Raw genomic sequence first — 16,694 nt, forward strand, 5'->3', positions numbered from 1 at the left:
GAAGGAGACCCTCAGGGGTATACAAAATTACATACAAGAGGAAGTGAGGGGAAAGGGGACAAAAATATAAGGGGGATAAATGAATTACAGTAGAGGGGGTAGAGAGAGAAGAGGGGAGGGGAGGGGGGAGGGGAGATAGTAGAGGATAGGAAAGGCAGCAGAATACAACAGACACTAGTATGGCAATTTGTAAATCAATGGATGTGCAACTGATGTGATTCTGCAATCTGTATACGGGGTAAAAATGGGAGTTCATAACCCACTTGAATCAAAGTGTGAAATATGATATATCAAGAACTATGTAATGTTTTGAACAACCAACAATAAAAATTAATTAAAAAAAAAATAAAAATAAAAATAGCACAGTCTGAATTTACCCATCACCCAGTAACCTAAATTCATCCTATGTACATAATAACAACACAGATCAAACAGTTTCCAACCATAACAAGTCAAAATTTCCATTGCCCCTCCCCTTTTACACTTGTGACGTAACTAAAATTGAACAAAATAAGGGAAGGAAAAATATTATGATCACAATTTTTACTTTCAAAAATGTGATGAAATAAGGGTCTTTTATACAAAGTTAAGAATTAAAATGAAAGATAGATATAAAAACATAAACTGAAAGCTTTAACCAGGCTTAAAATGAAATCTACCTATTACATAAAGGATAGGGTTAAAAAAGTTTAATATCATTTTATCTACATCTGTTTGAAACAACTAAGTTAAAATACTATATTTTTCCCATCAGTACTCTCGACTGTAGTTGACTCACTCTTTTTAGATGTTATCTTATCATTAAAGTACAACTTAGAAATACTAATTTATATTGGCATAGCAATAAATTTCCCAAGACTATATATATATATATATATATATATATATATATAGTTATATATATATATAGTTATATATATATATATATATATAACTATATATATATATATAGTTATATATAGTTATATATATATATATATATATATATATATATATATATATATAGAGAGAGAGAGAGAGAGAGAGAGAGAGAGAGAGAGAGAGAACTTTTTGTTTCTTGCAGTACTGAAGATCAAATTCAGGGCCTTACACATGCCAAGCACCTGCTGCTCTACCACTGAGCTACACCCCCAGCCCCTAAAATAACTATTTTTAAGTAATTTATTAGGAATTCCACCTAATGTTCACATTTTCAATTCAACAAATCCATAGGCTAGTATGCATGTTGGTTTGTTAGTTTTAGAATGGAGGTAGGGACTTAAATCAAAATTACATTAATTCCTGGGCAGACTGTATATTGTATTATACAAGTCAGTTTTCAAATTCCAGATTTGCTTTTTTCAGCAAAGCCTTCATTTTGTTAACAAAAATAGCCTCCTATATAGCTTCTATCAAGTCCATTTTTAACACATTCAACACAGAGGAATGATCATTTCCCACAAGTTCAGTGGGATGGGGGAGAGCATCATGTAGAGCCAATAGTAGCACCAAACCATGGCATGTGATTAAGGTTTCTCATCTCACTGACTCTTTCTCTATGCCACCTCCCCTAATACAGTAGGATTTCACTCATATTTTGGATTTTTAAACCAGAAAGTTGTAAGTCAATCCAAAATAACCCAAAGAACTTACTAAAGATATAGCAATAAGCAGCTTTTTACTGAGGGATTGAAAGAGTTGAATAGAAGGCACAGTAGCACTGTAAAGCTTTTTCAGAGCATAATAATCTTTTTGTGTATATGTATGGAACCCAGGCTTTCTTTTTTGTTATTAAAAATATCTGCTGAGCAATCGGAAAATCCTCATTTGTCATCCTTTCCTTTGGTCTTTCTGTATACCATCTCTCGAAAACTGGCCAGAATCTTGTTCTCTCTCTTTCGTCTTTCTTCTTGGTTAAAGGATGCAAGGGCTCTCTTCTCATCAGCACTATAGATCTGGTTCTCTTTCCGCAGTCGCACAGCCTCCATTCGGCGATGCCTGGAGATAATTTTATTTTTGGCTTAATTTCTCAGTAATTCTTCTCACAGAATATCCTCATCAATCTTTTCTTAATAATACCATTTTTTTTTTTTTTTGGTACCAGGGATGGAACTCAGGGGCGTTTAACCACTGAGCAACATTGCCTACCTTTTTAAATTTTTTATGTTGAGACAGGGCCTCGCTAAGTTGCTGAGGCTGGCTTTGAATTCATGATCCTCCTGCCTCAGCCTCCTGAGCTGCTGGGATTACAGGCATGCTTTACTGCATCCAGCTCTACTAGCAGTATTTAAGAGAGCCTATAGGTCCACATTCGTTAAAATGATTTGTACTGTTAGAACTTTCAACTTTTGTCTATCAGATGTAAAATGGTATTTCATTAAGTTCTTGATTTCTATTTCCAATAATAAGAATATCTTTTTAAGTGTATATTGGGCATGTGTATTATTTTTTTTGACAAATGCTTGTTTGTGTCATTTTCCTACTTTTCTTTTGTGTTATTTACAAGTATTCTTTAAATTTTCTCAACTATGAGTTGTGTGTGTTCTAATATCATATTCCAGTTTAAAACTTATCTTTTTACTTTTTTAAATGCATCTTTTCATGAACACAAATTCTTATTTTTAACCTAGGCAAATTTATCAATATATATTATGATCAGTAGACTTTTTATTTTCTTTAGAAAATATTTCTTCATCCCAAGGTATAAAAGATATCTGCTCTTTGAGTCCTTAATCTAGTGGCCCTGCCTTTCATATATGATGATTTAGGGTCTTACTTTCATCTTTTTCCATATGGATAACCATTTTTTTCTTTTTCCATTTACTAAATAGTTCCCTCTTTTCCACTGATCTGATATGCCATATCTTTCATACACCAAAGTCCCATACACATATGGTTGTCCTTGGGCTCTGTATTTTATTCCATTGAGCAATTTGGTTGTTCTCCTGTACTTTCTAAAGTGCTACAGTTTCTTAAGTTCTCATCTCTGGTAGAGAAAATCTAACCTTCCCTACTCTTCTTCAGAAATGACTTGGCTTTTCTTGGCCTTTTCATCTAATAAATATATTTGAGAACCAGTTTGATAAGTTTCATGAAAAACTATTTGACTGGAATTTTATCAAATCTATAGATCAATTTGGTAAGAAATGACAACTTTAAAATATTGCCTTCCTATCCATGAACATGGCAGCTCTCCACCATTTAGGTCTTATTTAATGTCTCTTAATAATATTTTCCCTGTAGAGGTTTGGGGCATCTTTTGTTAGATTCATTCCCAAGTCCTTTGTATTCTCTGACACTATTATAAAAGATGTTTCCTTTTTTTATTTTATTACATTCTGTAGTTGCTTTTTGATGGTATATAGAAATGCAATTTACTTGTGTGTAGTAACCTTATATACAACAATTTGTTACACCCTTCTATTACTTATAATTCAACTAAAAATTCTTTGGAATTTTTTATGTAAACATATACTTCACAAAAAATGACTGTGGTATATCATTCTTTCCCATCCTTATGCCTCTGGTTTCTTTTCCTTGTCTTACTGTGCTAGATCTCTGAAATGATGTTTCACATGTTGGTCCTCAGAATTCCCAAGATTCTGAAGGTGTGTTTTAGGGGTTCTGCAAATATTTGCTTCCAGTGTCATTTCAAAATAGTTATCTACTTTTTTTTTACTTTTTAGTTATAGGTGGACACAATATCTTTATTTTTATGTGGTGCTAAGGATTGAACCCAGTGTCTCACGCATGCTAGGCGAGTGCTCTACCTCTGAGCCACAACCCTAGCCCTAGTTATCTACTTTTTAAAGAAGTCAGTTTTAAAGAATCCAAATTTCAATTTGATTTTAGTACTACTGCCCTATTACCTTACTCTCCTTGTTCTTCCTGGTTACTGTGCTTTCTTCTCCCTAATTTTGTATTCCTTTCAGCATGCTGAACCTGACATCTTTCAAAATCCTTCTCTGCTATTCATTACCATAAAACTGGGTACATTGACAGCTGGAGGCAAGCTCAAAAACCAAGAAACATTTCTTGTGCAAATGTTTTTCTTACTACTAAAATGCCACATTCCTTGTGGAACTACAATAGATAGTTAAACTTCCCTATATCTTCCAGTGGATAAAATATCTGTATCAAAAAATGAACTAGGAAAGGACACAGGAAATAGTGATTCTTCAAAGTTAGGGTTATAGTTGAGTTTGAGACTAAGTTTTATATAAACTTGGAATGTTAGCTAAGTATGTTTATACCAAAAAGCCAATATCAAACCAATATTTATACTCCAATTTCCAATTGCCAAAATATTATTCTTGTAGAAGGAAAAGAGCTAATCATGGAAACTGAATTCAATGCCAAGAACATACCTGCTACCACTCATTACATAACCTGAGCATTCAAATGATGCAATTTCTTCACTTGTCAAGCCAATTTCACCTCTTCGTGGGATACGTTTTCCAGCTTTTACATATTCGGCCATAGCTGCACCTTCACCAGGTAAGAGAGCATGGCCATAGCTACAAAGTAATTCAGAATCAGAAAACATCCATTAAAAACCATCTCAATATAATAAAACTAATCGTCTAAAGAGAGCATAAAAAATTTTTTTCAAACAAGAATGTGCTGAGCAGTAATGTGCTGGGAAGCCCAATGTGAATTCCTTTAATTAATAAACAATGCACTATGACCTACATTATTAACTCAGAAACGCTTAAATATTTAAAAAAAAAAAGAACTGATATTAGTGAGTATAAATTCAGGGTTTATAATTGTGGGTTTATTTATCTCTACAGGTACTGCCATTTCTGCTTCTTCTTTTAGCTCATTCCCTTTCTCTTTTTCCCTTACAAAAAAACCCTAAATGGAGAAATAATATCTCTAAAATTAATATTTTTAGACTTATAATAATGCTATTTAGAAACAAGTATCTATTGCCTTTGATTCAAAGAGACTTTAAAAGCTATTATCCCTTCATTTAATTCAGTGAATGTTTCTTGCATACCTATTAAACCCAAAGCTTGAAATACAAAAATAATCTTTGTTCTTTTGGAGTTTACATATTAATAAGGATATAATTATAATACATGGTAAAAAACGTCTTCCACAAAAGAATGGAATATGCTGTAAGGATTAAAGTGGGGTAGAAATTACAACTACTTGTGGAGGGGAAGTATTGGGAATCAGCATATGCTTCCTCTTTTTGAAAAGGGCTTTGAAGGATAAAGATTTTAACAGGAAGAAATTGGGGATAGGGAAGAAAACAGGGCAGGAAGAAGAAGCAAAGGCAAAGTTGGGGGGAGAAACAAGCTGAATAAGGCACAAAAGTGGAAACATGTACTGTAAACAAAGGGAACTTTTAGTAGTCCAGGTCAGATGGAACCTGGGGAGTAGAGGGGGATAAGCTTGGCAAGGTAAGTTACGGCCATACTTTTTGAAAGGTACATTAGATATTATAAATACACTGCAACTTACTTCAAAGGTTTGTCATCTTGAGAAGCAAGTGTTTTTGGAGCCTCTGGGCCAATTAAATCAGAGGGTTCTTCAGCCTCTGCATGAAAGATATTCAGAAACACATTCACATTTTGACCAAATGGTTACTTTAATGTTTCATCTGTTTGAGTTAAAGTCTATCAGAAGAACTTACTTGATCGATCCTTCCAGGGATTCTCTAGAAATTCTTCTTGAGAATCCTTAGAACTTGAATCACTAGACTCTTTTCTGTTCTTCTTAGACTTCTTTTTCTTATATTTCTTCCTGTAGGGATTATAATTTGATACAAATTCACTTAATATTCCCATATTAAAAGACATTTTAATTTTTTAAGTCAGTAATGAAAATGACTTCCAAGCTAATTCAAACTTGTTAGAGAAGTTTAAGTTAAAAATTTTCTAATATTTACCCAAATCATGTTTCACTACTTAAAAAGAGATTAAAGGGAACAATGAAATATAGTTCTTATATTGTAGAAAGACAACAGAAATAAAACAGCTTAAGAACAGCTCTTACCAATTTGAGCACTAATAATATCTTTGTAATGAATTAAAATACATTAAATGTGTTTACATTTTTGAGCTCATAATACTAAAAAAAATCCAATTCATTATTTTAAAAAACAAAGCAATGATAATTGCTATACAAACTATACTTCAGAATATTTAAGTAATTGATGAGGGCAAGCTTCTTTTATAGAATTATTCTACCTAATTAATGAAGAAGGAAAGTCAGAATTAGGCTATCATCATTTTGCAAACCCTAATGAAGTAAAGGATTAGACAATAACAACCAATGGCTGCTCATATAGCAAAAAGAGACAACCAGACATTATTTTGTCTCCTAATAGAAATAGACAGCACCACCTATGAAGCTGCCCAAATCAAGCTTGTCAAGTCTCTAGATCTATTATTGTATGGGAAATACAGAGGTCAGAAGAGCATGCTCAAGTACACTATACAAAAATAATCATTGCAATTTATAGACATTATTTGGATTCTGCTTTGAATAAACTGTAGAAAAAACTACTGAGAATTGAGTAATTATTGTTAAATATTTTGGGCATGATAACAACATTGTGTTTTTTTTTAAAGAATGCCTATCTTTTAGAGAAAGGTGAGTTATTTATGGATGGAATGATATTTGGGATTAGTTTCAAGACAAAAGGTGATAGTGGAGACTGCCCATGAGTTGAAAATAAATCAGACTGGGTGATGAGTATATAGGGGAATTATACTGTTTTATATAATTTTATACACATTTAGCTTTTCCATTATAGAAAAAAACTGACGATCTGTGTTTCTTCTTCTTTTCCTTTTTCTTAGTTTTCTTTGCTCTCCTCTTTGTAACTTCATCTGTAAATTAAAACACATTATAATTAGAAACAATTTTAAATTCTAAAACCCTAATACTTTTGAGTAGATGAAGTCCTATTGCTATACCATTTGATGTTAAAGAGAAATTAATTCATACTAGTATTTATTGCAACTTGCCAGAAACTGTACTAGGCACTAGGAACATAAAATTAAAGTCATACTAGGTATAAGGCGATATAGAGTATTATTAATTTCATTGAATGAGATAACAGTTTTGTGTTTAAGTAGAAAGATGTCCTTACTTTTTAAAAATGCATATAGAAATATTTACATCAAAGTATATTTGTAACTTACTTTGACTATCTCAATAAAAGACCCATATGTGATTGTGTTATGCACATGTACAAATATGGCATAATGAGTCCTACTATTCTGTATAATTATAATGCACCAACACAAAAACATATTTGAAGCAATTATGTCAAAAATACTAGCAACTATTAAATTTGGATAAGAATATGGTATTAATTATACTATCAGTCATGCTATTCTCTTTACTTTTCTGAATGTTTATAAAGATTTTCATGATAAAAAAAAAAGGTGAAAATATGGTATTGCAGTACAGAGAATATTTTCTAGTGGCTCGGTGTGATAGAGGAGAGAGATGAGTATAGAGATAAATATAATCCAGAGTGACAGCGGAATCTTGAAATCAGACTGATTTGGGGAGGGTGTTTGAAGAATAGTTGGCTAGGAAAAGGTGACTCTTAAGCTAGTTTAAAAAAATATCAGTTTTTTCAGTTTATTACAAAAGTATTCTATGCCCATGGTTGCTATGAGTGAGTGAAGCTGGAGGAAGGGACAGACTGGTGCTGTAGGCAAAGAGCCCCTCTGTACCATGTGACAGGGTCAAGAGAAAGAACATGGGATTCTGATCAATCAGGGTCTGAAATTTACCCTGAAGGCTAGGGAAAGCTACTGAAAGATTTTAGGTAGGGGATCGGCATCCTCAGATTTATGCTTTTTTGGGTTTTATTTTTGTGATGCTGGGGATAGAACCCAAGGCCTTGCACATATTAGGCAAGGGTTCTACCACTGAGCTCTATCCCAGCCCTAGATTTGCACTTTAAGAGAATTCAGTCTTCCAGCAGTAAGGAAGAAAAATGACAATGGGAACCAGGAAATCTAGATAACAACAGAGGAAGAGACACTTGTATATAATGTGTCAACCCCAAAGGAGGCAACTTCTGGTCATATATCAGTCAGGAGAGGGTATAAAAATGTGGCTTTTATACAAATTTACAGAAAATTAGGAAAACAAAAAGGTAAGAATATAATTAGAAAAATAAGATAATATCACACTATCACACTGTGAATTTTAACACATTTTAAAAAATATTTTTATTTGTAGATAAATACAATACCTTTATTTATTTATTTTCATGTGGTGCTGAGGATCAAACCCAGTGCCTCACATGTGCCAGGCAAGCACTCTAACCACTGAGCCACAAAACCAGCTCAAATTGGAACACATTTAAAAATAAATTCGGGTGGGGAAGTAGCCTAGTTGATGGAGTGCTTGCCTAATATTTGCAAGGCCCTGAGTTTGATCCCCAGCACCACCAAAAAAATAAAATAAATCGGATAAACAGCAAACTTTTTTTAAAGCCACCTTTTTGGTGGCTTATTGTGAAGTACCACCCCAGATGGGGTACCCTGCAGCCAACCTGAAGGGAGTACTTTATAGCATGCCTTTAAAAAAAAATTATACAGAGGTGGAGCCTACTGGGCATGCTAATTACACAAAAAGAGCTCTCCCCTGATCGAGTCCTGTAGGGTTTCCTTTGGCACCACACATCTTGCAGCCTAACCCCAAGTTGGTTTGGGTTCCCTGTGCTATGTACAACTATGCACAATCAATTTGGAGTCAGTTAGTTTACATTTGAATCCCAAATGTGATCTTGGGTGTGGTACTTATTACCTGCTCTGTGCCTCCATTTCCTCATCTATAAAATGCTATTGTGTGGACTAAATAGCAATAATGAATATAAAGCACACAGCAGGCTGCCTGCATAAAATCAAGGAGCATTCAGAAACTTTTGGCTATTATTATTTAACAACGTCCTTCTAAATAAATTTTAAGAAAAAAAAAACTAGTTTTGAAGAAAGGCTTGCAGAATGATGTTGGTTTGCTTACCACTGGAGTCTGTTTCAGAATCAGAGTCACTGTCACTATCTTCAGAATATTTCTTGTGTTTTCTTTTAGATGATTTTTTCTTTCTCTTTTTCTTAGACTTTTCTTTTGAATGACTAGACTTCTTCTTTTTCTTCTTTTCATCTGTAGGAAACACAGATTAAAAAACTAATTTCTAAAGAAGTATTTCTAAACATCAATTTTATTGTTTTTGAAATACTGAAAAGAAATAGATGATTGGCAATCTGAATAAAAGCAAAGTCCAATGTTCAACTACTTATAAACTTACTTTTAAAAAATATTTTTTAGTGTTGATGGACCTTTATTTTATTAATTTATTTATATGTGGTGCTGAGAATGGAACCCAGCGCCTCACACGTGCTAGGCAAGTGTTCTACCACTGAGCCACAACCCCAGCCCCCCTAAACTTACTTTTTAAAATCAATTAAAGGGACTGGGGTTGTGACTCAGTGGTAGAGCACTCGCCTAGCATGTGCGAGGCCCTGGGTTCGATCCTCAGCACCACATAAAAGTAAATAAACAAAATAAATGTATTGTGTACAAATAAAAAATAAATGTTAAAAAATAAAAATAAAAATAAAATCAATTAAAAAGTTCTATATTTTAAAAAATACCTTCTGAACTAGATGCTGAAGTAGTGCTTTTCTTTGGCTCTTCATCCTCTACTGGTGTATGTTCATCAGAGCTAATTTAAAGAAAATGGTTGTAAGAATTAGAAAAGTGATGAAATATGGACCACAGAAGTATTAAACAGAGCCTTAAAATTTTCAGTAACAACACTGATTGCCTAAGAACTATAAAAGTAAGCACAGGACCATTTTTGTAAGAGCATATTTCAAGGGTCTACTACCTTCATAATAAAAAACTTCTTGCATTTCCATCATTCTACAGAGTTTATAAAGTGTTATTCAAACAAAACACAGAAAAATCTATAATTTCAGAAGAAACCACAAGGAAAAAGGAACAGAAACCATAAGGAAAGATGAAAGAAACTGGAGATAGGCTATGGAAAGATTTCAGGATTGGTTTTTTTTTTTTGGGGGGGGGGACGGGGAGGGGGTGATGGGTACTGGGGATTGAACTCAGGGGCACTCAACCACTGAGTCAGATCTCCAGCCCTGTTTTGAATTTTATTTAGAGACAGGATCTTACTGAGTTGCTTAGGGCCTCGCTTTTGTTGGGGCTGGCTTTGAACTTATGATCCTGCCTCAGCCTCCTGAGCATTTGCCACTGTGCCTGGAGACTTTAGGATTTTATTCTTACCTTTTTTGTTTTTTGGAAAGGCTAAGGATAGAAATCCAGGGCCTCAAGCATGCTAGGCAAACGCTCTACCACTAAGCTACCTTCCCTGCCCCAGGATTTTATTCAAAGTGTGTAAAGGATATTGATAAAGCAACAACTGTTCTGTCTCCCCAGAGCAGGAAGAACCTAATAAACTAGTCTAAAGAGATTTCATTCATTTGCAGAGAATTCTGAAAGTGAGAATTAATAAAATCTTATAATAGTTCAGAAGGAGAGTTTCCACATCATATAATCTTTTCCTCTGAAAATAAAACCTGGAATAATTTAGGAATTGTCTAGAAAATTATTTCTAGATTTTTTTCCAACTCTAATTCTCTGAGTTCAGGTTCTTTAAGCTTTCTCCAAAGGTATCTATAAGAACAAGTTTCAAGCTATGTGTGGAGGTGCACAAATGCAATTCCAGGTACTAGGGAGGCTGAGACAGGAGGATCACAATTTTGAGGCCAGCCTCAGCAACTTAGCAAGACCCTGACTCAAAATAAAAAATAAAAAGTGCTGAGGATTTAGCTCAGTGGTAGAGTGCTCTGGGTTCAATCCCTTGTACCCCACCTAGCCCTCAAGTTTCAGATAATAATGCTTTTCATCCTGCCACAAATTATAGGTTTACCTGTCAGGCAATTTTAATTGTCTCAATTCAAATTAAAGTAGACAAAAAAATACAGAAGAGGGAAGAAAAAACTTATGAGTAGTACCAAAAGAAACAAAATAAGGGGAAAAAGCATCACACCTTCAGATAGTATTGGATATAGGAAAATCAGCTGAACAAATCCATACTAATAAACTCATTTTTTAAATTTGTTTGTTTGTTTTAGTTGTAGATGGACACAATACCATTATTTTATTAATTTATTTTTATGTGGTGCCAAGGATCGAACCCAGTATCTTGCACATGCAAGGCAGGCGCTCTACCACTGAGCCACAACCCAGCCCTCATTTTTTTAATATTTATTTTTTTAGTTGTAGGTGGACACAATATCTTTATTTCATTTTTATGTGGTGCTGAGGATCAAACCCAGTGCCTCAAGTGTGCTAGGCAAGCACTCTACCACTGAGCCACAACCCAAGCCCAGTATATTCATTTTTATTTTTTTTCTTTCTTTTTTTTTTTAATATTTATTTTTTAGTTATTGGCGGACATAACATCTTTGTTTGTATGTGGTGCTGAGGATTGAACACAGGCCGCAAGCATGCCAGGCCAGCGTGCTACCGCTAGAGCCACATCCCCAGCCCCTTTCTTTCTTTTTTGATGTTCATTTTTAAAGAAATTTCTTTGTAATGCTATAAACTGCCATGCAATCTGAAACTGGGTTAGTGGAGAACAATAATTCAAAATAATGTATATTAACATTGAACCTTTCTATAAATAGGAAATTAGATGCATGGATTACAATTTAAACAGAACAATTAGCATGCTAAAGTCCACTAGCAACATGTTTAATCCTTAGAAATGTTCCGTTTTTATTTTTATTTATTTGTTTATTCTTTGGTACTAGGAATTTAATCCAGAGCACTTTACCATTGAGCTATATCCCCAACCCCCACCTTTCTTTAAATTTTGAGACAGGGTCTCACTAAGTTGCTTAGGGCCTGGCTAAATTGCTTAGACTAGCCTCAAAGTTGCCATCCCCCTGTCTCAGCCTCCTGAGTCACTGGGATTAAGGCATATGCCACAGTGCCCAGCTTATTCTACATTTTTAAGACGTAGGAGTAGAATAGCAAAAATCACAAGAAAATAAAAAATAACTGAGATGTAAAGTTCTTCGTTTAACCATAATGTTCACAGAGCTGGGCGTAGTGGTGCACACCTGTAATCCCAGCACCCTGAGGCTGAGTTGGGAAGATCATGAATTCAAGGTCAGCCTCAGCAATTTAGCAAGGTCCTAAGCAACTCAGCAAGACCTTATCTCTGAATAAAATATAAAAAAGGGCTGGGGACATGGCTCAGTGGTTAAGCGCCCCTGGGTTCAATCTCTGGTATTAAAAAAAAAAGTTCACAATAGAATCAGGATTTAAATTAATGTTATAACATATTTTTAAATCACTTACTCAGGTTCAGGATTCTTTGGAGAAAGTCCCCATACTTCAGGAGCTCCTAATTCTCCAATCCTCTCTCTCTCACTTAATCTCCTAGAGGATATAAACACTTCAATTATAACTCATGGATGGATTATTTCCTAAATGTACAATCAAATTCAACAAGAGTCCAGTTAAATCCTATTTTCCCAATGTTTTATTATATTTTTTCTTTTTAGAGCCAGGGTCTCCCTATTTTGCTCAGATTAGCCTCAAACTACTAGGCTCAAGTGATCCTTCTACCTCAGCCTCACAGGCTTCTGAGACTATAGGAGCCTGCCATCACACCTGAATTTCCTTATGTTTTAAAAGTTAATAAAAACCTGGTTTAAGTGAAAATTAATCACATAGGAGTTGATGTTCTCGTAATACTATCAAATGGTACAAACTACAGATAGCCTCAGTGCCTGGATAAGAAACAATAGCTTGGGAGACTGTCCAGGGCATCCCTATGCCAAGTGCATGGCACAGCTTCTAATTGATCACTTCACTGTAATATGTGACAGAATGTTTTACATTTTGAAATAACTTTGTTCATGCATGATTAAAAAAGAAGTCTCTTTTGACTTAGTCAAAGCTTCAGTTTTCAGGAAGCTAAGAATTAATAAAGAAAATAAAAATGAAGAATTAGAAATAGAAAATAAAGGGAGTTCTGAAAATAAAAGAAAAAAATTATTTGACAAATATTATACTCAATGAGATGTCAGGTTTGTTCCCTCAGTTTTCCCTTTAGCTCCTTTTTGGAAAAGGAGTACATTCTCTGTTCTTTGGAGGACACTAAAATTGTTTAATTATTTTGTTTTATGATGTTTGTGATTTATTCTGTTTTAATTTTTGTTATTTTCCATAAACTGAAAAAAAAAAAAACCCTAAGGTTCAGTTCCTCAAAATTTAGCTGTTTTAGATTCCATTTGTTTTTAATAATCCTTCAAAATAAACATAATTGATTTGAATTTTTTACTTCTTTATTCAGGGGAAAAGATATAGCTATACAGAGTCAGTCTCAAAGGGTTTGCCACTTTGAAAAACAGTCCAAAAGGGGCCATACTTGTAACTGTATTTAGAATATACAAATATAGGGGAAAGAATGCTGCCAGACTCTGAAGAACATAAAGTCCTGTTCTTATACCTGTTGCCATCTGACTTCATCTGCACTGTTAAGACAAATTATTTATCTTCTAAATGTACAAATGCAAATTTCACTTAAGCATGGGGCTGGGGTTGTACCTTGGTGGTACAGCGCTTGCCTAGCACATGTGAGGCACTGGGTTTGATCCTCAGCACCACACAAAAATAAATAAATAAATAGATGTATTGTGCTCATCTATAACTAAAAAATTTTTTGAAAAAAACTACTTAAGCAGTTCTGACATTTTTTGGTGAGGATTCACCAGCAAGAAGCCATTTGCTGATGTATGTACATTCTGTGTATGTATTATATGTCAAAATGCATTCTACTGTCATGTATGACTAAAAATAAAAAAATAAATAAATAAAAATTAAAAAAAAAGAAGCCATTTGCTTTTTGAGTAATATATTCTATGGATAATTTTCTGAACAATTTAACTTGGGTAGGTCTTTTAACCTAATTCAGGACTATTTTTATTTTCTGCTTCCATGCATGAGGCACTAATAGCTAACAGTTATGGGATATTTATTATGTTCCAGGCACTAAATTATTACAACCTTAAAAGACATGGTACTAATTTTATCTACCCCTATACCCTCACCCAGCTTTTTTTTTTTTTTTTTTTTTACAATGCTCAGGATGGAACCCAGGGCCTCAGTGAACACTCTACCATTGAGCTATATCCCAGCCTCAGCATCTTTTTAATGGTGAAGAAATGAAGTTCACAGAGGTTAAATTAACTTTCACAAGGCTGCACTGCTATTAGGTGGATAACAAAGGTTTCAAGCAGTCTGATTCTGGAGCCTGTCCTTCTCATCACTATACTTTATTAGTTCCCACTGCTGGAAGAAAAAGAATCATGAAGCCATTTCCCAACTGTTGGAACTTTAACTTGCCCCTCAATGCCTGGAATACTTTCAAACGTCTCATTTCTTAAACACATAGTGCATGGCTTAGTACAATGCCCAACAAGAAATGTTTAATAAATATTAGATATTGTGAGTCACACAGCAATGATTCTAAGTCTCTTCCTCTTCCTTAAACCAGGCACTTTCCCACTCCAATATTCATTCTTATTAGAGGAGACCCAATCTCACCCTGACATCATTTTTCACCAACAAGATTGAGACCACTTACCCAGATCTTTCTTAAGGTAACTACATCTACAGCTAAGCAGATCACTTCCCCCACATTCATGTAATTATCTTGTGCAATATAAATCCTTAATTTCAACTCTTTCCAATTCCGTACAAAACATTTTCATTGATATATTCCGTTATCTCAAACTTGTCTGTTTCTCCACTCAAGCAATGATTGATTGAATGTTGAATCCTGGAACCAACACAATAGTGATCCTTCTTTCCATGAATTTAGTTTGTGAGCAATAAAATCATGCTCACGACTGATAATGACACAGCCAAGTAAATGCTATAATTCCGGTAGATCTGAGGCTTTTGGAGACGTCTGCTAACAAGCCAGGAGCGGGTAAGGGGACAGCGATAAAATAGGGTGCTGTATAAAGGGACCCACCGACAAGTGAAAATATATGGGAAATAAAGGCAGAATACAAGGTTGCCGTGAGTGGAATGAAGAAAGGGACGAAAATGGGTGCAAGACAGGCAGAACGAAATGCGAATAGTCAGAAACACAATGAACGATAAATCGGACTCGAAAGGCGGGGGGGCTCATACAAGAAAAGATGCAGCGAGCTCACTCACTTCTGCCGCAGGCTCTCTTCCCTCTCCTTGTCCAGAAGGCTAGGCCACGGCTTGTCGCTCCCGTAGGGGCGTGAGTAGCTTCCATAATACGTGGACGAGGAGGCAGAAGCAAAAGGGGTGTTCCGTGGCGCAGAGGGCCGCTCTCGAGAGCGCGAACGCGAGCGGTACGACTGGTTTCGGGAACCTTGGCTGACACCACCCAGCTGATGACTTAGGCCATTCTTGTCACCAGACCGAGAACAAGAACGCGAGCGAGACCTGCGACACCGCGGGGAGCGGGAAGATTTGCTGGGTTTGGGGCTCTTCGACGAACTGCGGCGTCTTCCTCCGGAGCCAGAGGCCTCCCGCTCAGGGCTGCGCGAACTGGACACTGGAGCCATTACCGCAGCTGTGCCCCCGAAGCTGAGGGCCAAGGTGGCGCTCTTGTGACCCCGGGAAGATTCCCGGTTGCCTTGGCTCCCACAACTCGCCGCCGAGCAACCTCCCAAACCTGAAGAAACCTTGGAAACAGTTCCGGGTACGTCAGCAAATACCTTCCCCAGACCTAAGAGCTCCTCCCAACCGGAAGGGGCGGGTACCAGTATAAATAAGCCGGTCTGGAAACTGGGTCCGCGCATTTGTTCAGTTCCGACAGAGGTTCATCAAATCTAAGACGCGTAGGAGATCAAGTCCTTTCTCAGATTCGAACTTGAAATACCTGAAGAAAAGGTCCACGGAACACAGGATATGTTTCACTGAGTAACCATGTGAACAACATACAATTCTGCATGTGTTTCGTGTGCTTTCTCTGTATAATTATATAGGCATGTGTATGTATATGAATGTATATACTTTATGCATATATATATATATACACACACATCAAAAAATATGATTTATTTTCTTTTTTGAAATCCCAAGCAAAATAAGGAGGGTTTATTGCAACTAGGAGTGAGCTATGATGTTTATACCCATATTTTCTAGTTAACTTAGAAAGCACAAATTCTATGTTAATGACTTGAGCCTGATGCTCTCCAATCAAGTTAGTAGCCCAAAGAAAAACTGCATATTTAATTCCCCAGTCACACATCTCCACCAATGTGCTCCAACTAAAGGAAACTGGAACCCACTAGTTATCCAGCCCATTGAACCAGTCTTTCATTTACTAGCGAAGCAGTAGGGTTAATGATCAGTATTTATATTCATTTTATAATTTTTTTGCATGCTACTGGGGATGGAATCTATGGATGCTCTACCACTGATATTTTTAATTTTGAGACAGAGTCTCACTAAATTTCCCAGGCTGACCTCAGACTGCAAGCCTCCTGCCTCAGCCTCCCAAGTAATTGGTCTCTTTTTGCTTATCAAGACCCTAACTTTTGTGATACCAGTCTGTACACTTTTGTAGCACTATTTTTTAAACTTCATTTCAATCCAAATTCCCCCCACTTTCCCTCCCCTTCTCTCTCCTCCTATTCTCCCTCCTCTGATGA

The 16,694-nt window shown here is 35.6% G+C and overlaps 1 protein-coding gene across 2 annotated transcripts; it reads right to left on the reverse strand.

Moving 5' to 3' along the window:
- Nucleotides 1–1,050: 1,050 nt before the first annotated feature.
- On the reverse strand, nt 1,051–15,710 carry Nkap (NFKB activating protein). Of its 2 annotated transcripts, XM_077106828.1 has the most exons (9): nt 15,223–15,710; nt 12,349–12,429; nt 9,615–9,685; nt 8,983–9,123; nt 6,761–6,824; nt 5,624–5,733; nt 5,452–5,527; nt 4,347–4,496; nt 1,051–1,977 (listed from the first exon to the last, which is right to left on the reverse strand). In XM_077106828.1, exons 1-9 carry the CDS (start codon nt 15,600–15,602, stop codon nt 1,803–1,805), a joined length of 1,248 nt encoding a protein of 415 aa, XP_076962943.1. In that variant the 5' UTR covers nt 15,603–15,710; the 3' UTR covers nt 1,051–1,802. The 2 variants fall into 2 exon arrangements, with proteins under 2 accessions (XP_076962943.1, XP_076962944.1); XM_077106829.1 differs by lacking the exon at nt 12,349–12,429.
- Between the last annotated feature and the right edge of the window lie 984 nt (nt 15,711–16,694).

Source organism: Callospermophilus lateralis, chromosome X (assembly GCF_048772815.1).
Source record: "Callospermophilus lateralis isolate mCalLat2 chromosome X, mCalLat2.hap1, whole genome shotgun sequence".
NCBI lineage: Eukaryota > Metazoa > Chordata > Mammalia > Rodentia > Sciuridae > Callospermophilus > Callospermophilus lateralis.

What these genes read in the sequence shown, in the direction of transcription:
- Nkap (XM_077106828.1), bottom strand. Translation starts at nt 15,602, where the DNA reads ATGGCTCCAGTGTCCAGTTCGCGCAGCCCTGAGCGGGAGGCCTCTGGC. An exon ending in TTCAGCATCTAGTTCAGAAG is followed by an intron (nt 9,124 to 9,614) that starts GTATTTTTTAAA and finishes TGTTTCCTACAG; the next exon opens with ATGAAAAGAAGAAAAAGAAG. An exon ending in TTCTGAAACAGACTCCAGTG is followed by an intron (nt 6,825 to 8,982) that starts GTAAGCAAACCA and finishes TTTAATTTACAG; the next exon opens with ATGAAGTTACAAAGAGGAGA.